We start from the raw sequence: 22,369 nt of genomic DNA, 5'->3' as shown, positions 1-22,369 counted from the left end.
GCTCTGAGAAAGTCATTAGGCTGCATTAAGTTAATGAACTGAGAAGCGAGAAGAGAAGGAGGAAGACTACAGCGTGATTCTAGCATACACAGGCTCGACTATGTCACACGCTGCTGTCACAAGGTGACTGTTTGGCATACTTTCTCGGTCTGCAAGCTAGCAAAGCTAGAAAACAATCCACTTGGTAAGAACCACTCTTAGCAGTCAGGAGCTACAAAACATAACAGACAGTTAAAACAGAAGTTAGAACACCACGGGGGTTGTCCTAAAGTTAGGACAGTATTTAGGAAATTTTATTATCTTACCTACAGTTATGATAGGATTAGGAACTTAGAAACTATTGTTCTGTAATAGCTTCTGTCCTAAATTCAGTTTGAACTGAAGCTGTCATGGCGATGAAACAGATATTATTTCACAGTTAGGATGTTTCTGTAATACGGCCCCTGATGCAATATAGCATAGGGAGAGGTAGCAGTCACCTAGATAACTATGCATAGATAACTATTCACAAAAAAATCTCTTACCATTTCTTTTAGTTGTAATAACTCATTATTATAATAAAACAGGCTGCTTCCTTTCTTTGACCTTTGCCAAGCAGAGAGACAGATCAGCACTATTCCATAGGGTAACCTACCTTGCACACAAGATCTGCTATGCTGGACAGACTTTGAGTAATCAGGGGGACACAGGATATTCTCTGCGTTAGTTGTTCCTCCAAGAGTGAATCATAATCTGTACCAAAAATATAAAAATGTTTGTCAGCAAACCTCTTAATGATTTGTGTTTAAACACAGAGTATATATATATGATCATTTCAAGGGGTTAATCTATTGAAATATATATGATCCAGCATATTTGAAGGCTTTACAGCTGACAATGAAAATCACTACTTATCACAATTTTGTGCTCTTTATCCCAAGCCACGAGTATGAGCTTTTAGCTTCAAATCTACTCAGATTCCAATAATGTACAAAGAATCCATCTAGCCAAAACGTAACAGCTATTAAGGCTAATGTTCTAGGCACTGTTTGTTCACTTGAAACATCTTAGTAGATAACCTGCTAAATCAGCCACCCTCATTAGCGCAAAATGTTGGTAGACTGCCAATAACTAATGGAAGGAAATGCATCTCATCCTAGCATCCTATCAGAACGTCCAACACTTAAATACATGTATTTTAAGAATGTCTGGTCATTTCTAGTTTTTGGGCACAGATTTCTAAAATTGGGCTTAATTGTCAAGCCTAACATATGCTTGTTACAACGAGTCTTAATGGGTGCAGTAATTTCTACTCCCATCTTAAGTGTATAAGCTTAATGTTTTCTTTTTTCCTGTTTTTTTTTTTTCATATTAATCCCTTAACTTTTAATTCTCTCTTTCTCCTCTTGCAACTAATTACAAACTAGGTTGAGGATAGCACCATAAAACTGTAGAGATAAGCTTTCATCACAGTTGGTCTGCAAATTCTGTGCACACAGTGTCTGACTCAGTTAATATCCAATACATCCCTCAAACTATAAAAGGATCAGCAGACCGTCTGGCATCCTTTTCCTCAATTGCACTGATCATGGAACGCTAGCTCTTATGATATGTACATATAAGAAGCAGAGAAAGGGTTTTCCCAAACCTGGTCCATGAGGCTGAAGAGAGCATGAAGTGACAAACAGCAGAGGATGGAGGAGGACATCTATTGCTTTCCTTTCTAAAGTCTCAGGGCTGAAAGAACAAAAGAATAAAAGAAGGAAAGAAAGAAGAAAAGAACAAAAAAAAGTACAAAAACAAAAGAAAGAAAGACAGAACAAAAGAAAGAAAGAAAGAAATATGATGCCAATAGTGGCAGGGGTAACATGCTGTTTTCAAAATTAAGTAAATGCTCCTCTTCTTTAATCACCAGTTCTCTAGTTGTAGGATTAGCGCCGCACACTGCACAGATGTGTTTGTATTTCTTGAACACAACATGGTTTCCATCAGTGCCTCCACTCTACACTCTGGTTTGATGAAAAGAGGACTCCTGTTATACAGAGAAAGCACATAACTATGAATGAACGACTTGTACATTTATAGTTAAATCATTTATAATCAAAAAGTAGAATAGAACATACAACTCCATTTCCAAAAAAGTTGGGACGCTGTGCAAAATGTAAATAAAAGTAAAATTCAATGATGTGCAAATCATTTAAACCCTATATTTCATTGAAAATAGTACAAAGACAACAAATCAAATGTTGAAACGCCAATGACAGGTCTGGACTGCTGACAGGCCAGTTTAACACCTGGACTCTTTTAAGACAGAGCCATGCTGTAGTAATATATGCAGAATGTGGTTTAACATTCTCTTGCTAAAATAAGTCTTCCCTGAAAAAGACATCACATGGATGGCAGCATATGTTGCCAAAACAGGTATATATCATTCAGCATTAATGGTGCCTTCACAGATGTGCCAGCCACCCATGCCATGTGCACTAATGCACCCATCATAAATACTGGCCTTTGAACTGTGCACTTATAACAAGCTGAGTGGTCTTTAGCCTGGAGGACACTGTGTCCATGATTTCCAAAAAAGAATTTCAAATGTTGATTCATTGGACCACAGAACACTTTTCCACTTCTCCTCAGTCCATTTTAAATGACCTTGGGCACAGAGAAGGTGGCAGCATTTTTATTTCCTTTTAATGTATATTTTTTATTTTCATTTTTCACAGCGTCCCAACTGTTTTGGAAATGGGGTTGTAGAACATTCAGTCATAAATGCTACATATTCAATCTAATCTGCCATTTATTGACTGTTTTACTGACAGAAGGCTCAATACAAACAAGGAAAAATGTGTGTAAAATTGTTTAATTGGGGGGAAGGCGCTGTAGAGTGTGCATCTAACTCTTACAGGCTGCATGGCTTTTTTGACAAATTTTAGTATCTCTCTACACTTAAAGAGCATTTTAAAGCAGAACCTGTGTCTTGAGTATGAACAACTGCTGCACTAAAGATTTGGCAAAAGTTTCAGTCAGCAGGGACTCGGAACATACTTTTGGCATGGTTAGTGAGTGGGAAGCTGGCAACTTTCATGTTTTGTTAATTACTAATATTTATTGAAGAACCACTTATAATGTTCCTGTTCATGTCGTAGTTCATAATTTTGCCAATTTACACCTATTGTAGCTTGGAATGCCACAGCGTTGCAAGTGAGCAGAAACGTGGACCCTGTATCTTTTCAGCATGGGCAGTATACCTTATTACAGTTACCACTGCCAGTGAAAAAAACCCTCTTTAGGCTGAGAAATCAAAACAAACCCATCAGAGACAAATCAACAACACTAAGAGGAAAAAAAAAAACAAACTAGTGAGCTCAGAAACACCAAAAGGCCCAAAAAACCACAGAAAACAACTGTGACACATGACAGAACAATTATTTTCCTAGTGAATAAAAAACTCTTCAGAACAGTTGCCCAGATCAAGAACAACCTCCAGGAACATATCTGTGTTAAAGACTTCACCAGAGTAAATACAGAGGTAAATGCAAGATGTAAACCATTGGTAATCTTTGATGAGCTAAAGCTCAAAAACATGACGCTCAGATTAGATTTTGCAAAATCATCTAAAAACAGCCTGTACAAGACTGGAACAACATCTCATGGACAGATGAGACAAAGATCAACTTGTACCAGAATGATGGGAAGAAAATGGAGAATGGATCCATTCAAATTCAGCCAAATGCTTCACAACTCATTGGACATTGCTTCACAGTGCAGATGCATACAGTGAAAGCAACCCAAAACTTTTTTTATGCGAAGAAGTGGAATGTTTATACACATGCACATGTTGATAACATCACATCTGCTCCATGCAGCATACTAACCAGCTAAGCTTATTTTTTTATATTCTATTCATTAGAAGAAAGCAGAGAAGAAGCAAGTTCTCGCTAATCAATACTAAAACGCTGTATTATTTCTATTTTTAGGTACGCGTTACTTCATGTATAAAGTTGTTAAGTCTGAAACATTCTTATAAGCTGTACAGTTATACTAACGCAACAGAGCGCAGCAGAATGATATCTTCATTGTGCGTGCCTCTCGTCTATGTAAAAATCCAAGTGATTATTACAGTTAATCAGCTGCTGTTTTTGAATTGCAATTATCCTAGATTATACTGTTACTTTTGTTTTAAGCGCAAACTACACTAATACCTGTTGTAAAAAATAAATAAATAAATAAATAAATAAATAAATACTGACAACTTTTTGACTTGAATAGTGTGATTCACAAACGTATGAATCACTGGAGATGTAGACATATGTGTACAGGGAGTAGAGCAGTGAGTAAAGTACACTGTGGATTGCCACTCGTGATGAACACAGTTCTGAGAAACACTTACTTAGCCAAAGACATAGGGTCAGATTCATAAAACACACCGCCAGATTTACAGTGACTTTGATAAAGTTATACCATGATTTCATAAATCCTCTCTAAAAAAAAAAAGTCTCTCAAGAATAGTTAAATCTAGGACTCCCACAGAATAGGATAGCAGGTCAGTGGACAACAATGTTTAATGCGGAAAGCTTGTAATATGTTACATAAATAACCTTACAGGATTTGTAATGTCATGTAGGCACCACATTGTAAAAGCCAAATTATCTCTTTTTTTTTACTTCATGTTACTGTTTAATAGTTGCTAATTCAATATATGAACTTGCCCTGTTTAAAGGGGAACTAGATTAATTTTTCAAAATTTCTGTATAATTAAATTGTTAAGATGTAATACTTATCCATAGTAGTTTGATGCGAACAGCACCATTCTAGAGAAAACTATGTGGTCAGAATTGTTCACTACGGTGGTGATGGGAACCAGACACCCAAGTCATGTAATGCCTCTAAAAACTACTTCACAGAAGTGTATTAAATGAAATATTATAATACATCATATGTAGATCATATACATCTCCATGATTTCATTACGTAGAAACATTGACAAATTCAATACTTAATTAAATACTGCAGCAGCCTGTTAGCTGTCTGCTGTTTTAAACAGTATTAAAGACTCACCTTGCAGAAACTTGAAGAACTGCCATGATATGCTGAGTTAATGAGCACTCCTGCAGGTTTGCTAGTACCTCCAGAGGTTCCAGAACATGTGTCCACAGCATTTCCTTCAGAGGTTCACTGCATTGGGCAAGAACTACGGCAAGCAGCCTTAAGCCTGAGAGGACAACAGCCTGTTCCTCTGAGGCTAATGACTTCGCCACATGGATCATTACTTCTGTCGTAACTGAGGCCCAGTCAGTGCTGACAGGAGAGCTTTGTGCCACACTCTCAAAATTGTTGCTTAACACAGTGGAATTTAAAAAGTGTGCTAAAACTTGATTGGTCAAAGAGGCAATGAAGAGGCTTTCGTCATTTTGAAGATACAGGACCAGCTTAACAAGCTCTGTAAGTAAAACAAAGGAAAGTAAATTAAGTGAGGAAAATATTGCATGTTTCCAAAAAAAAAGAAAAAACAACATAACAAAACTTAGCAATAAGCTAATACCAGCTAAAATCACAACTCCCTAAGGATTATTTAGCAAAAATGCAAAGCTTAGATAACAGTTGAAGCTTTTAACCTTGTTCCTATACTTGTACCCAGAAAGATATTGCACTGCATGTTGTATTTATATAGTTTCTGCAACTTTGCTGTGCAACCAGAGGATGCTTTGAAACCTGATCTTGGTCTATCCCATGTAAAGCGCACTGCAAATATCAGGGAGGGAAAATAAAAGTAATGTTTTCATACTAGTATACAGTCAGGTCCCTCGGACAGTGACAATTTTCGCTCTGTATACCACAATAGATTTGAAATGAAGCAGTCCATGTATGAATGAAGTGTAGACTTTCTGCTTTAATTCAAGGGGTTAAAAAAATTATGCATTAGGAATTACAGCCATTTTGTATAGTCCCTCCACTTCCACAGGCTCAAATGTAATTGGACAGTAGACTGCAAATCGGTTTCATGGCCAGGTGTGGCCTGTTTCCTTATTACTGCAAGACAAATTAAGGAGATGAAAGGTCTGGAGTTGATTCCAAGTGTTGAATATGCATTTGGTAGCTGTTCATGGGAACTCTCAATATGCAATCCAAAGAGGTGTCGATGCAAGTGAAGGGGCCATCATTAGGCTAGAAAAACAAAATAAACCTTTCAAAAAGATACCAGAAACATTAAGAATGTACCAAATTATTGGTTTGGCCATTTTTAAAAAGAAGGAATGCACTGGCGATCCCAGCAGCACCAAAAGGCCTGGAAGACCACAGAAGACACTTAAAATGGACGAACACATAAAAACCCCTTCACAACATCTAGTGAAGTCAAGGACATCCTTGAGGAGGCTGGGGTATCATTGTCAAAGTCTACAATCAAGAGATGGCTTCATGAATGTAAAGTTTACCTCAGTATGCAAACCACTGGTAACACACAAGAAAAGAAAGGCCACATTAGACTTTGCTAGAAAACATCTAAAAAAGACTGCCAAGTTCTGGAACAAGAGTAGACAGTATTATGGCATGGGCATGTATGGCTGCAAATGAAACTGGGTCACTGGTGTTTATTGATTATGTGACTGCTGACCAGAAGTAGCAGGATGAATTCTAAAGTGTACAGAGCTATAATTTCTGCTCAGATTCAGTCAAATGCTGTAAACCTGATAGGACAGCGCTTCACAGTACAGATTAATAACATCATGAAACCAACCCAGGAGTTTCTTAAGACAAAGAAATGTTCTTAAATGGCCAAGTCAGTCATCAGACTCAACCCAATTGATAATGCTTTTTACCTACTAAAGACAAAACTCAGGGCAGAAAGACTCACAAACAAGCAGCAACAGAAGGCGGCTGCAAAAAAGACCTGAGAAAGCAACTTGAGGGAACTCGACATTCATGTCATTCAGTCCATGGGTTCCAGATTTCAGGCAGTCATAGACTGCAAAGAATTTGCCTCCAGGCAATAAAAAAATAATCCTTGTATTTGTAATTATGTTAGTATGTCCAATTACCTTTAAGCCTGTGAAAATGGAGGGACTACATAAATAATGGCCATAGTTTCTATACAGTTAATGCAATATTTTTGTTAAACCCCTTGAATTAAAGCCGAAAATCTACATTTCAATCATATCTTGACCGCTTCATTTCAAATACATTGTGGTGTACAGAGACAAAATTACAAAGATTGTATCACTGTTCAAATACTTACGGACCCTACTGTAAGCCATATAAATATAGTGGTAACATTTAAATGTCGTTGTCCCAATCTGGAATGCATGGTTATTAAATAAGCCAAAAAACAGTACAAATAACACACTTCCAGCATCTCATGCATTAATAACCCTTGCTTGCTTGGAAAAACAGGGTTTCCAAGCAAGCCCTCCTTACACTTGTAATTCAGATTACTACAATGGGTTTCCAAAAAATTAAATACACATATCTGAATCTGAATAAGTGTAACAGGAATTCAAAGGATTTTAATGAATCCTTTGTAATTAAATACTCTTTAATAAATGGCACCCAAAATGTGATTTAGGCCTGTGTCTCTGAGTAAGAGTCCACACCCGTCTGCAAAATAATCTCAAGATTCATTACAAACTGTCTTGATAACCAAACCTAAATATAAGCACATAAATCTCCTAAATAGTCCTATTGATTCATAACAACTGTACCGCTAACCCAGTTTACCTATAGCCTTTTTATTGTCCAAAATAATCCTATAGTTTCATATTACCTGGACAAAGATTTACAGTTTGAAGCCTACTTGAAGCTTTACAAACAAGGCAACTGCTTTTCTTATTGAAGGGCAGGACTTTCTCTGTAAACAGATGGCCAGGTCAGCATTACAAGTTCTCTCATTAATTTTTCACCTAGTGAACTGCCTCCTTCTCCTTTATATTGTGAGGATGATGCAAGAACCCAGTGAACCCACAGGTTCAACACATACATTTATGAATACAGACAGTTTATGAAGAGGTTTATTGGGACATGTTATTATAACAGTGATATGCTAAATGCAGTGGTAAAAGTTGGTCAGTCAGTGGCCCAGTTTAATTTGATCAGCAGAGAAATCTAAATAATCTAAACTCAAACATATGATCTCTTCACCTGTAATCTCTTTCCACTAACATGCATACAATAATGTGAAGAAGTAAGTACACCCCATGGGAAGTATTTAATTTAGTTAAAAATGAACATTTTTCTTTTATATAATTGAAATAAACAGTACTGCAATTTTATGTGGAAAAAGTATGTACACACTCACAAATATCACTACTTCAAACGTGTTAATTGAAATCAGGTGCACTCAATCAGATGCTAATGATTAGAACACCGCAGAAGAATCATCATGCCTAGATCAAAAGAGTTTCTTTATGCCTTCAGAAAGAAAGCTGTAGATGTCTGGGAAGGGGTTTATGAAGATATGAAAAATACTGGAAACTAATCATTCCAGTGTCCAGAGGATCATCTACAAGAGGAGAAGATTTAAAACCACTGCCAACTTGTCCAGGCCAGGCCGCCCCAGCAAATTTAACCCAAGAGCAGACTGTAACATACTAAAAGAAGTCTAAATTTCATCACAGGATCTGCAGGTAGACCTTCCCACTGTTGATGCAAAAATGCATGCACCTATTAGAAAAAGATTGCCAAGAGGCACCAAGACGAACATCGGGGCAAGACTAAAGTTTGCTAATGATCATCTAGGTGAGGACCAGGACTTCTGGAACAATGTGCTGTAGACAGAGGAGTCAAAGTTAAAGTTGTTTGGCCACAGTACCAGAAGCCATGTTTGGCAAAAACCAAAGACAGCATTTGATTAGAGGAACCTGATATGATCGGTAAAGCATGGTGGTGGAAATTTTATTGCTTGGAGCTGCTTTGCTGCCTCAGGTCTGGCCAACTTACGATCACAGGATTGACTGTAAATTCTCTTTCACACCAAAGAGTGCTTGAGGAGAACGTGATTATCTATAAAACGTTGAAGCTGAAGAAGTCGACCTTACAACAGGATAATGATCCCAAACATAAGAAGAAGAAGGATAGGGTTACAGAATTGCCTATTCAAAGCCTGGATCTTATTACCACTGAAGCGCTGTGGATGGATTTAAAACAAGCTGTACATGCAAGAAACCCCTCAAATTTTGCACAGTTTAAAGAATTCCGCATCGAAAAACATCCCAGTAGATGTCAGAAACTGGTAGGCAGCTGTTGTTGTTGTACAATAACAGTACCAGTTATTGAACCCAGGGGTGTACTTACTTTTTCAACAGACAAAAATGACTATTATTTTTAATACATGATTAATACATACAAGTATTTTTTTAATACATGATTGCAAAGTCAAATTTCCATGTTTTTTGTTCTATTATATAATATTTATCCATACGTACTGTTGAATTGAAGACAAAATTCTAAAGTTTCCACAAGTCAAAAAAATGGATAAATATTTCACGGGGTATACTCACTTCTTCACATGACTGTACGTTCTGTCTCAGTACTATTCCACATTTGTAAAGATAACAGTGTTATAGCTTTCTTACTAGTTTGAGTTTCATTTTCAGAAATTGCCATTTAGATAATATACACTTATGACTTGTTGCTTTCATTTACATGTCAATAAATTTCATGTTAACCAATCAGTCTACATTGTTTTGAAACAAATATTGGATTCAACCACTATCACTTCATAATAAAATAAAATTCTTGTTTGTAATTTCTTTTGTCAGTAAGTCTGGTACTGTGTATTTGATTATCCATGAGACTGATTAATTAAAGAGGCTGACTGTGATGCCTAAATACAATTAACATTGTAACAGCAATATTTTGTAGCAATCCTACAATGTTGTGACCAGGTAAAAAAAGCATGGCCAACCTTACGATTTACAAATCTTTTGCTGCCAACTGATGTTTTACCTCATACTGAATGTCTATTGTGACCTAGCTTCAGATGTTGTGGGTTTTTTTTTATATGCAACAGGTAAGTTTCTATCTGAAGCTTTCAACTCAGTTGATGTTCATGTTGCAGAATCATCTGACAAAAGGAGCACCATTCATCATTTTTCTAGTAAACGTGCACTCTTCACTCAAGACAGTGTGCAAACTCAAATTTACCTCTCTTACAGAAAAAGTCCATGGCTTGTTGGTGTTGCAGCATGTTCCACAGTCCTTGCAGCCACCCACAACGTACGGAGGCATTTTTCCAAAGGTTTAGTTTATGCCAGTTATCTGGCTCAAACATATACAGTAACATTCCTCTCTCCTAAACCAAAATAGACAGAAACAAAAACAAACTTATGTGATCTGGGATACATGCATATTGTACAAATGTGCAGAACAGTAGTGGGAAAACAAAATTTACATCATGTTATAAGTAAAATTTCTGACTGTTTCAGTGTGTGTGTTTACATAATATATACATATATACAAATGTATTTTATATGAACAAATAAACCTACTTTTGTTGATTAACAGTGGCTTATTTTTTTCAGATGTCCCTTCACTTTTAATAAGAACCATATGGGCTTTATTTCTATGACCTTTTGGCATAACAGAGTGATCATGTTATGCACAGATCATGTAATAACTTGTATGCATGTCGGTACTACACTTCATACATGAGTGAAATTAAAGACATAATACATCACAAGCGTTAAAAATGAATAATATAAAAAAGAGAAAACAAAAAAGGTTGCAAAAAATGTACAGCAGACGATAAAAACTTAAATGTGAATAGATAAATTAAAAATCTCAGACCTTATGGAATCTTAGCCTTCACAACCCAAGTGATATTTGAGGAAAAGGTCAAACAGTTTGAAGACGTAGTTTATTTGAATAATAAATAGTAGCACTGATGCTATTCACAGAACGAGTCCATTATTGTGTTTAACCCCTCCCACAGGCTTCTCATGTTGGTGATGTTGAACTGTGATTCCACTTTAGCCCTTTATTTACATTTGGCTGCTCTTATGGTCTAACAGAGAGCATAGCTATTTTTTTATACTCATCCGTGTTTCCTGATTTAATAGCAGCGGTACGTGCATTTAGAGCTGCACAAACTTCACAGTTAAGCCAATTAGCTTAACACAGTTAAGCTTAAACACTATTTAGCTTATTCACATTTTAGCATTTTATTTTAGACCAAAGTCATCCAAAAAAGAGCAATACAAACTTCAGATTCTGTGCTGATAGATACTGGATATACTAAGTTCCACTGCAGTTCTATATGTTACTTAGCACTGAAGTAGTTTCTTTTGACCTGACACTTTTGTACTATTACTCAAGTTGTTTTATTTAAAGGCACTTTTACTTTTACTTTGTGCCATTTTTTCACCCCAAGTATCAGTATTTTTTTTGAGTATCAATTTCGGCTACTCTACCCGCCTCTGGTCCTGACCACTGAAGAACAGGGTGAAAGGTGGTTAACAAAGTATGTGGAGAAACAGATGGACTACAGTCTGTTATCGTAGAGCTACAAAGTGCCCTATATGGTAAGTGGAGCTGATATGGACAATAAGTGTAAAAAACAAGGTGGTGTTCCTAATTAAGTGCTAGGTGAGTGTACGTAATGAAGCCATTAGATTGAATAGCAAGTACATGTTCACCGATGAGCCATAACATTAAATCCACCTTGTCTGTACACTCCATTTTTAGCGGCTCCACTTACCATATGGGTGCATTTTGGAGTTCTACAACTACAGACTGTAGCCCATCTGTGCACCATAACACAGCATCTGATCTTGGGGGGAAAGACCACATGCGCTGATTCTAAAATTTTCAAAATAAAGGTTGAATCATGCAAGTTCTGAGGGCTGCAGGTCACTTTTCCTACAGTCGCCACTCTATCTGCAATATAGGCAGCAATCATGAGGAAAAGGCAGGCTTTCTATAACTTAACCCCCAAATAGGGACCATTTTTAACAACTAAATTAAATCTGAGATTTTTGTCCAAAAGAGTAAAAACAAAACCAAACAATACCCAGAAAAACTTATGTCAATATGCCTTCCAACACGTCCCGCAGGCCTGGCTAAAACAGTGCTAACTGTTTCACATCAGAATTTCTACAAGCCTTCTTATTAGGCAGCTTTTTGTTAAAAAAATTTCATTAAAATGGAGAAGCAGTTACATTCTGGCTCCTGTACAGGCACCTGAATGTAACTGCTGCACCATTTAAGGTGGAACAGGAATCTTGAATAAGAAGGCAACTCTCTGACCATCGGACACAACTAGAATTTGAAAAATATCACAGTTACACAGCTATCAATGCCAGCTGGTCTACAGCCTGTTTTGCACACACAGTGATCTCGTCTGATGCAGCTGACAGAGTAAGTGGTTTCTCAGGTAGTACAATAGGAAATGTGGCAATCAGAATGGTGTCCATGTTAGGCTAAGGCTAACCCCAAAATGTCCACCTCAAAAACATAGTGCACTGCTTCAGATGGAACAAACTAGACAAGAGAGGCTAGACAAAAGGTGATCAAGCGACTTCTGCTTTTTTACTTTCATTTAAAAAGTGCCTGAAACATCCCTGAATCCCTGTTATTCAACTAAACACGTTACAGTGGTTTGCAATGTTTGTACATCACATTATCCTGCACATACTTGTGTCATTTCGGTATTCTGGTCATATCAAAACTCATACCGGAGAAAGAATTTTAACCAGTAAACTGGATGAACCATTATATCGCCCTTCTAATGCAGACAATGACTATAAAAAGAAGATAGAGAGATATATTTGCTAAACTAAAAACAGTCAACAAAATGTAAAAAAATTAATGACTGCATAAGAGATTTTTGTTTAAATATTCCATTAGGGTCAGCTCTTACCTCTAGTAAGTTGAAACTGTCCTCTTTAGATGCCAGAAGCCCAGTGAGTTTAAGGGCGAATGAAAAGACAGTGGGATCTATTGCTTCAGACGTTGTCACACTAAGTAAGAACTGCAAGAGAGATGGTTGATGCCGGATAATATGCTTGCCATAACCTGAAAAGTAAAAAAAAAATATATATTTTGAATGTTTTATGATTTTAAATGATTTAAGATAATATTGTACTGTTTTACTCAAGGCTTAGAAACTGAATATGGAAAGTTATTAGACTTGGCAGATGCATAAATATAACAAGTGGAATACAATTATTTACCAGAGGTTGTTATGATAGCAAACAGACCTCATTATCTGTCAAAGGCATAATTTAACATAATGAAGTTCATATTAAGAAAATGTTGATTGATAGCTCAGTTTTCCTTAGAACAGTGACACAAATCACAACTGCAGAAAAAAAAAAATCCATTGACAACATCAAAATGAGACATGAATTGCTTATGTAATGCCTTAATATTGTAAGAATGTTTACTTCATTTGTTTATGGATTGCATATAAAAAATAAATAACATGCTGTGATGCATCTCAAAAAAAAAAAACACATGGTATGAAATTTATATTCAGTTATCACAGGACAAATCTGGTGGGAGTGGTGAGATCACCCAAACACCTACCACCTAGAAGGAGAACTAATCTGTATTGAGGACCAGGCGTGATAAGGACTTGGACACTCTCCATGCCATATCCACCCTAAGATGGAGGTCTCCTGGAGGTGTTCCATGTTGTCAGAAAATGCTTTTCCCTTTTTACCAACTGCTCTATTATTAAAGTTGTTAAATATTTTAACCATGTTAAAATGTTTTTTATAAAAAATATTAATGAATAAATACAAAATTGTGTTTTCTAATTCTGTACCGGAAATGTATTGTAATGCAAAAATGTATCGTGAATTTTGTGTATTGTTGCACCCCCACTCTAAACAATAATTACATAATAATAATGATGATGATCAAGGAGAAGGTGGTAATATCACCTTTGTTTCAGTGTGTTTTCAATTATGCTCAATTGTGCATTCAAAAGGACTTAATTTCTTAAGTTAATTCAAAAATGTGTTTATTTCTTGTTTGTTATGGCAGCCTCAGAACAAGTGGTGCTTTGTTAGTTTATTTATACATTTTAGAAATACTATATTTCCTTGTGCAAAATTAATTAGGTTTCAGAAGGACATGCAAAGGAATGGAACACTTGCCACCCCAACAATTACAGATCATGAAATACAACCTTAGGGTGACTCTCAATTAGCAAGTGTAGGCTACTCACTTTGACTCATCAACTCTCTGAACCAGTCCAGAAGCTTCTCCAAAGAGGTATCATCAGGCAGCAGAAGTTTAGGATTAGCTAGGACTTCACAGACAGAAGGCAGCAGGGATAAACAGTCACTCGCCATGGCATAGAATAAAACAAAAAATTGGTGGGTAACTGGGAAGGAAGGACAAACAACACTTACTCAAATGTGACTCAACTTAATCATTTTAAAATGACATACACCAAAATAATTCTCATTATTGAGTTGATTAGTGAAAAAAGCAAAATGTAGACAAACAGGTATATGAGAAGATCAAAACAGAGCATTTGTCATATCACTGAAATACAGTTATGAGAAATCTATGTAAATGTATGTAAAGGTGAGTGCCACCTCTTTAAAATAAAATTTAAAAAAAAAACAGCAAGGGACAATAAACAACACAGAGCTGTGACCTGAGAACTTAAAGACCCAGGGAAACCAAGTCTGAGTTTTCTTTCAAAGTAGGTTAATCTTCTGTGAATGTCTTTCCAATGTCCGCTGATGTATTTGGCCAAAATTCTCCTCTCCATGTAAAACAGGCAGTTCCAAGGGCAATTCTAGACTTTTACCCAATAGGGGTGCTCATCCCACAAAAAAGACTTTTTTTATTTTTAAATCTCTCATTAAGGCCATTATGGGCTTATCAGCCCAAAACTGCTGCAAAGTGGGTGAGGCAATTTGAATAAAGCAAACAACTAGTTTCTTTTAAAACGTCAGACTTCTTGCCTTTCACAATGTAAAATTCAAGCCACATGTCATCTGATATTAATGTCTGTGGGTTTGTTCTTTGTTTAATGTGTTTCAGTAACACAATGAGTGGAGTACTGTAGCATGCTGAAAACCTGATCAGTACTCACAGTTGATGTGTTATTCTATTAATTATAATATTTGTCAGTTCTGAAATGTTCATAGGTCATCTGTCTGTCTTTTGCATTCTTTCACTTCTCTACCTCATGTTTATCTACTTGTCTTTTTAGAGACTACAACAGCTATTATGAAAGTTCCTTATTATGATTATCGATAGCAAACCCAAGAACTTAGCGTAAAAGATTGTTGTTTTCCCCTGCATGGTGTTACACAAAGAATTTGTCATATATGTCATACATGTGATGTAGATAGTGGATAAAAACTCAAAGTCATGGGCTTCAGCAGGCTGCACCCTAGCTCTTTTTCTCAAAATAACAAAGACAATAATATACACCGATCAGGCATAACATTATGACCACCTTGTTTCTATGCTCATCGTTCATTTTATCAGCTCCACTAACTATATAGGTGCACTTTGTAGTTTTACAATTACAGACTGTAGTCCATCTGTTTCTCTGCATACTTTGTTAGCCCCCTTTTACTCTGTTCTTCAGTAGTCAGGACCCCCATGGACCCTCACAGAGCAGGTACTATTTGGGTGGTGGATCATTCTCAGCACTGCAGTAACACTGATGTGGTGGTGGTGTGTTAGTGTGTGTTGTGCTGGTATGAGTGGATCAGACACAGCAGTGCTGCTGGAGTTTTTAAACACTGTGTCCACTCACTGTCCACTCTATTAGACACTCCTACCTTGTTAGTCTACCTTGTAGATGTAAAGTCAGAGACGATAGCTCATCTGCTGCTGCACAGTTTGTGTTGGTCATCCTCTAGTCCTTCATCGGTGGTCACAGGATGCTGCCCCCAGGACACTGTTGGCTGGATATTTTTGGTTGGTGGACTATTCTCAGTCCAGCAGCAACACTGAGATATTTAAAAACTCCAGGAGCACTGCTGTGTCTGATCCACTCGTACCAGCACAACACATACAAACACACCGCCACCATGTCAGTGTCATTGCAGTGCTGAGAATGATCCACCACCCAAATAGTACCTGCTCTGTGAGGGTCCATGGGGGTCCTGACCACTGAACAACAGGGTAAAAGGGAGCTAACAAAGTATGCAGAGAAACTGATGGACTACAGTCTGTAATTGTAGAACTACAAAGTGCACCTACATAGTAAGTGGAGCTAATAAAATGGAGAATGAGTGCAGAAACAAGGTGGTGGTCATGTTATGCCTGATTGGTGTATGTATGAGGAACAATTAATGTAATTCTTTACTAAATTAGACCTACCTAGCATTCAAATCATATAAATCACTATAAATCACTGCAATTTACTGCAAATACAGATGAACAGATACTCTTTTACTAATGCCGACTGAGCTCTTATTTTGAAGTGCAATGTAGAAGAAGACGTCCATGACAGTGGTTAAGAAACCAGTCTGACAGAAACTACTCTGACACACTTTGGACAATAAAACAACAACAAACACACAAAGATGCCAGCGTACAAAGAAATTATAAATAGCCAAGTTCAAGTTGTATGCTTGCTAGCAAGTGATTGCAGAACAACTTCACTTTATTTGTTCTTTGCTTTAGGCACATGCTATTAGGAGCAAACTTCAGAGATTTCAAGCCATATTTGATCGCTCACAAAAGTCATTTGTAAGGTGAACCGTCAGCTGATTGAGATCGGCTGGTAACAGCTAGCGATTTGAGATTGACTTTGTGGCCTGCCTGAACTGACACTATGCTCAATTTCAGTCAGGACCACTTTGTCAAAAGAAAACATTTTATTTCCATTTGCAGTAAGTTATATTTGGCAGTATGGCTCTGTTGTGGCACCTCTCTGTCCTTCCATGTGCATACAAACTGGGGCGCAGCAAAAAGACCCCCAAAACGATTATATCTGGCAAACCTCCAGCCAGAAGGAGGTTGCAAATAGGCTTACAGAGGAAGTGGCAAGACCTGAAAGGCTAAAGCAGCTTAAATAAGCACCCTCACAAATTTAGCCAATGTATGTGTAACAGTTTAAACAATTAATTGCAGGTTTCCCCTGAGAGGCATGAAGAGCAACCCAACAATTTGAACAGCTTTTAATTTGTTAAAATTTAAGGTTACATAATCAAAGAACTAACTGGGCAATAGTTAGACACTACAGTACTTTTCTTTGATCATGAACCATGAACCTCACCACTTCCCAAGGCTACATATTACCTGTCTATTTAAAAATCACGCACACCTCCACCTATCAACGGCGCTGGCACCCATGTCTACACTAGAAATGAAACGATATTAAAATTTCATATCACGATTATCATGACCAAAATTATCACGATTATCGGTATTATCGCGATATTGTTCAATTGTGTTGAAAAGTAAAATAAATTTAAAAAAATAAATACCGATACACAAACTCGTTTCACTAACTTTTATATTAACACAAATAGAATTGACAGCAATATGCACTTTTTGTTTGCATAAACATTAAACAATAAGGTCAATACATTTTTAGTATTACTTTTGTATTACTTACAATACTTGTAATACTCTGTAAACAACAGAATAGCAAATGTATTATTATTACTGTTATTATTATTATTATTACTGTTATTATTATTATTATTATTATTATTAGTTACAATAACTAGGGGTTTCCCTGCATAGAGAATTAAATCTCTGAGGTGGGTCTTAATGGAAAATTACTACTTCTAAGAAGTGTTGCACTCGGGGGATTTCTGTCCTAACTGCAATTGCAGCATTATTGTGCCGTTGTGGCGCTGTACCCCTAATCAATACAGTGCACCAGGAAAAACTAAAAACAAAATCACAGAGGAACTGCGTGATCGTGCTGTGAGCTGCAGACAGTGTAGAATTCACACAGTGTGTCTTCACCTGTGGAGCTGCTCCTCTAAAAGCATTTTAAAACTAAAACATAACTTAAAATTAACATGCATCTGAGCTGCGGCAGAAACACTCCTAAAGTTTAATCTCTGAAACTCTGCTTTTCCTAAAAGCAGCACACAGCGTTTACTCGTGCAAGGTCCCGTCTCAAAGCACACTATCTTCCCTATGTAGTGCACTTCGTGGATCATGAAATAGCAAATCCTTCACCCAAAGAGTGCATGAAATGTTCGACTAAGTCATCTATAATCAACATTAACAATAGGTTACAAATTCACTATTTAAAACTCAACTGCTTATTAATGATGATTGTGTTTGTTTGAACAGTAGCGCACTATGTAGGGGACACTGAGTGATTTGAGACGGTGTTATTCTCTTCTCAGACAGTAAACACTGCAAGTGAGACGAGAAAGGGGAGCTGTGCAGATTGAACTTTTGCAGCATCTCGTTCCGGAGCTTGTGTGACTCAGAGCTCATTTTGGAGACACTGCTCCACAGAAATGTGTGTTAAAAGCTTTAGTTTCCATTCACAGTTGATTCACCGATTGTTTTGACGCTAAAAGCTTCATTTTATATTATTAACGAACCATAAGCATTAGTTAAACCACACAAACCATGACATTTCGTCTATTTCGAAGTCCCCACAGACTTCTACGTTAAAGTTAACCTTGCATTCTTGCAAGTAGCGGGTGGTGGTCGCAAAGATGACTCGTAAGGTTTGATGTGTTGCCCCCTTTCGCCGCTATTTTCTTTCGGCGTGTTCTGTAGACAGGCTGGTCATCTTCAATTAACTTTTAACTTTCCTTCTGCATCCTTATAAAACCCAAAATATGACCAAACGTCAGACTTGGTCTTCTTAGAAGGCTGAAATATCTCTGAATCTCTGAGTTTTTCACACCGCGGTAATAGAACGTGGTTTTAACGATACTTTAAAGTCCAAACGGTACTACTAACCGTCATTAATTTTACTGCGGTTTACCGTGAAACCGGTAACTGTTTCATCTCTAGTCTACACTATAAACAGAAGCATGCAACAAACAGTATATTCTAGTGCATATGCAGAATACAGCATGTTATTTCGAAAACAGCTACTATCCCAGACGTATATTATTGTTATGAGATCACACGTGATTATCTATGCTACCTCCATCACATACGAGATCCAAAGCAACTCACAAGCATATTTTAGCTAACAAAGTCTATGCATTAAACTTGTCTGGTCTGTTCTCGCAACAAATTCTAAGCTCTGAAAAGATACTTTTACTTACAATATAGCTGCTTTTCACAGAAGCATGGACAAGCTTACAAATTGAGGTACTAGGAAAAGAAGCTGATGGTATGGCAAGCCGTTTCAGCCTAAAATGACTCCAGCGATACAAGCTGTAACTCAGTATTTACTAGATGTGTGTAGTTTAATTTGAAATACTTAAAATTATACAAATTTTCCTTACGACTGTATTTCTATATAAGAGTGTCTCATGGTATATGGCAGGTTACTACCATTAGGTTTGCTGAATGAAATTATAACCATGGTCGCTCACTGTTCAGCGTTAACCACTGTTAGCCCATAAGCAAAAGTCTACCTTTGCATTCAACACCTTCAAAATTGCTTGAATAGGCCTAGTTTTTACTTAAACTGGAAGTAGAAAAGCAATCTATCTGCAATAAGCAGTCTCAGAAGTAACCTGCAGTTTATTTACACTAGTGTGTCCATCAGGCACACTTAACAGCAGGTTAGATTACAATTTAACCTACTTTTAACATTATATGGTGCAATACAATTAGACCTAAAATAAAACCTAGATAAGGAAATCACAAATTAAACTCCGTTTTATCCTTTAGAGTCCAACCCACCATAAAAACGTCCAGTAAAGCTACTGAGCATACCTATTAGCTATATGATTAAATTGCTAAGAATTGTAACTGATTTAACTAATCGTCTGGTTGCTGAAATACTGGCGATGTTTCTGGAGCACTCCAGTCTTTCCTTCACTAATGTGACCCCATTTAATACTCTGTTGGCTCATATTGGGTGTACATCCTGTTTTTCATTGTTGTTGGCAGGAGTGTGTGCTGTTTTCTCTGCTCTATCATTCTAGTATCTTGCTGTTTTTCACACTGTCAAGTAGTTCTTGCATATTACTCGCAATTTGCCCCACTCAGTGAAACACTCTCCGAGACACCTGTTGAAAGAGCTCTGGTCATAGGTGATTCTATTTTACAGCACAGTAAAATAGCTTTCCCTTTAGAGGCACCAGTAGCAGTTAGATGTATACTGGGAGCCAGGGCGCCAGACAATAGAGAAAACCTGAAGCTGCTAGCTAACCGTAGGTATTTGAGAATAGTCATTCACGTAAATGCAAATGACAGTCATCTGTGGCAGTCAGAAATAACTAAAGCTAATATTAAAGAGGTGCGCAAACTTGCCGAGACGTTGCCGTAATATGCTCTGGACCCTTCCTAGTTCTATGTGGTGCCGAAATTCACAGCCACAGACAATTAGAGTGAAAATGGTGCCTGACTAAACTAGAAGTACTCCAGTTCACCTTATTGACCGTAAAAGGGCACTTACTGTAGCACGCTCAACCTATCTCTCCTCTCTGATTGAAAATAAGAATAATCCTAGATTATTTTTAGCACAATTTCTAAACTGACTAAGAACCAAACAGCTACTGAAGCTACTGACCACCATCAGCCTACAGCAGCAATGATTTTACGAATTTCTTCAATAACAAAATTGAAACAATCAGGCAAAAAATTTGAAAACGCACAGTTAACCTCTACAAACCTCCTGCCCTAAAAAGCTAATCGAGATCTTGAGTTCACTGTAATTCCTACAAAGAGGCTGGAATCGTTTACCTTACTTGAACAAACTGTGCTAGTTTAAATTATTCCTTCTACTTCTACTAGCATATTAGTTCCCATCTCAAATCTTCCTTTTATATTAAAGATTTTGGAAAAAAACCTGTGGCACAACAACTAAGACCGAAATTTTTCCTGCATGTGATTCCTACGCAAATAGAAGTTAGGTTTTGATTTTAGCTCTTCTGGTACTTGATGGAATCTGTGATACCATGTGTCCAAAAAACTGTCCAGAGCCTTTAGAAGAAAAACAGCCCCACACTATCACAGATCCACCTCCATACTTCATAGAGGGGTTGTGGGGCTTTATGATAGAACACAGAACAGTAGAGACATATGTTCATATGTTCAGAGACATATGTGATTTTTAACATATCTAGTTGTTTTAAGCTTCTTAACTCTTGAACTGAATTACTGCCCTAAGGGGCTTTGGCCTGTGTTTCATCTCATATATACCCTAGTAAAACAGGAAGTCATGGCTGACCATTTAAGTGTTTCTAATCGCTCAGGTGAACTTTAAAACATAAAATATGAATGGGAATATACTTCGGTTACATTTCACTCTCAAGAATTTCTAGGGGTGCCAACAACTGTGGCACACATTGTTTCATGACAAGATTTAGTTTTTTCTTTCAACCATTATACATTAAATAAAGGTTAGATTTTTACAAATATTTTGATTGAAAAATCAATAATTAAAAATATTTTTTACAGCTCATTTCGCTCATGATTACCAGGGGTGCCAATATTTGTGGAGGGCACTGTATGTTTAATTGTTTTGTTTTTACTTGCAAAAACATGAAGCATAGATAAGAGAGAATAAAATTTCGATGCATATCAATGGTAACATATGAAGAGTCTAAATTACATTATGGATGTCATCCTGGCAATATGACTAATTAAAATGGCTTTATTGATAGGTATACTTGATATTAAGACTAGTAGAAATTGCTTAGTAGTCAAGGTATGGAAAGGTATAGTTTTTACTAGGCTGCATTATAGATCTCTCGAATTCGAGGTTTTACTAAAACAGGGTTACGACTTGTATCGCTGGTATCATTTTAGGATAAAACGACTAGGCTTTTTGCATATATCTGTAAAGAGCAACTTACAAGTGTTTTTTGAATCGTCTTCTTAGCGGAGAGCGTTGTATGTGAAACACATATTCCGTAGCTTTAGTAGTCTACAGACTAGTGAGGCTACCCTTAAATGACACTGCTGCTCCTGATTGTGTGTCAAAAACACTTCATTTCGAAAAGCTCCTGCGTTGTGTAGACTCGTTCTACAAACACTTGAACAATCAAGCTTTGCAAAACCACGTTACTGCTCCGTGAAACACGCAACAGTTGCCGAAAAGGGCATGACTTCTTTGTCAAAATAAAAGTCGGCAGTGAACCATAGATATACATACCTAGATGACGTGTTGGGTCCAGTCGGGCACGTCAACGGCGCCGCCATTTTGGGGCGGTCAACATCGCTGCTGGACAGCATTCAATGCCATTAAAGAGCGGCAGTTTAAGAAAGATACTGTCCAAAATTATGCTATTTCAAGAATATTGCACTAAGAAAGCGGGATAGGATTATAAAACGGAGGAAACGCAGCTATTCACGCTCATGTTTGTGTGCT

General features: G+C 37.1%; 1 protein-coding gene across 2 annotated transcripts in view; it reads right to left on the bottom strand.

Annotated features, from left to right (window-relative positions):
- brat1 (BRCA1-associated ATM activator 1) overlaps positions 1–22,095 on the bottom strand; it is a 41,168-nt gene extending 19,073 nt beyond the window's left edge. Inside the window, exons 1-8 of one of the 2 annotated variants that reach the window (XM_036557625.1) lie at positions 21,855–22,095; positions 14,144–14,302; positions 12,830–12,984; positions 10,117–10,264; positions 5,038–5,419; positions 1,892–2,011; positions 1,628–1,716; positions 635–732 (exon numbers count right to left, since the gene is read on the bottom strand). In XM_036557625.1, coding sequence (XP_036413518.1) covers positions 635–732; positions 1,628–1,716; positions 1,892–2,011; positions 5,038–5,419; positions 10,117–10,264; positions 12,830–12,984; positions 14,144–14,270 — 1,119 coding nt within the window. In that variant the 5' untranslated portion in view covers positions 14,271–14,302; positions 21,855–22,095. The remainder of the gene's footprint in view (positions 1–634; positions 733–1,627; positions 1,717–1,891; positions 2,012–5,037; positions 5,420–10,116; positions 10,265–12,829; positions 12,985–14,143; positions 14,303–21,854) is intronic. The other variant, XM_036557627.1, reaches the window with a different exon arrangement.
- Between the last annotated feature and the right edge of the window lie 274 nt (positions 22,096–22,369).

This window comes from Colossoma macropomum, unplaced genomic scaffold (genome assembly GCF_904425465.1).
Source record: "Colossoma macropomum unplaced genomic scaffold, Colossoma_macropomum, whole genome shotgun sequence".
Taxonomy (NCBI): domain Eukaryota; kingdom Metazoa; phylum Chordata; class Actinopteri; order Characiformes; family Serrasalmidae; genus Colossoma; species Colossoma macropomum.
Note: the sequence above shows the minus strand (reverse complement) of the source record. Positions and strands in the feature narration are given on the sequence as shown.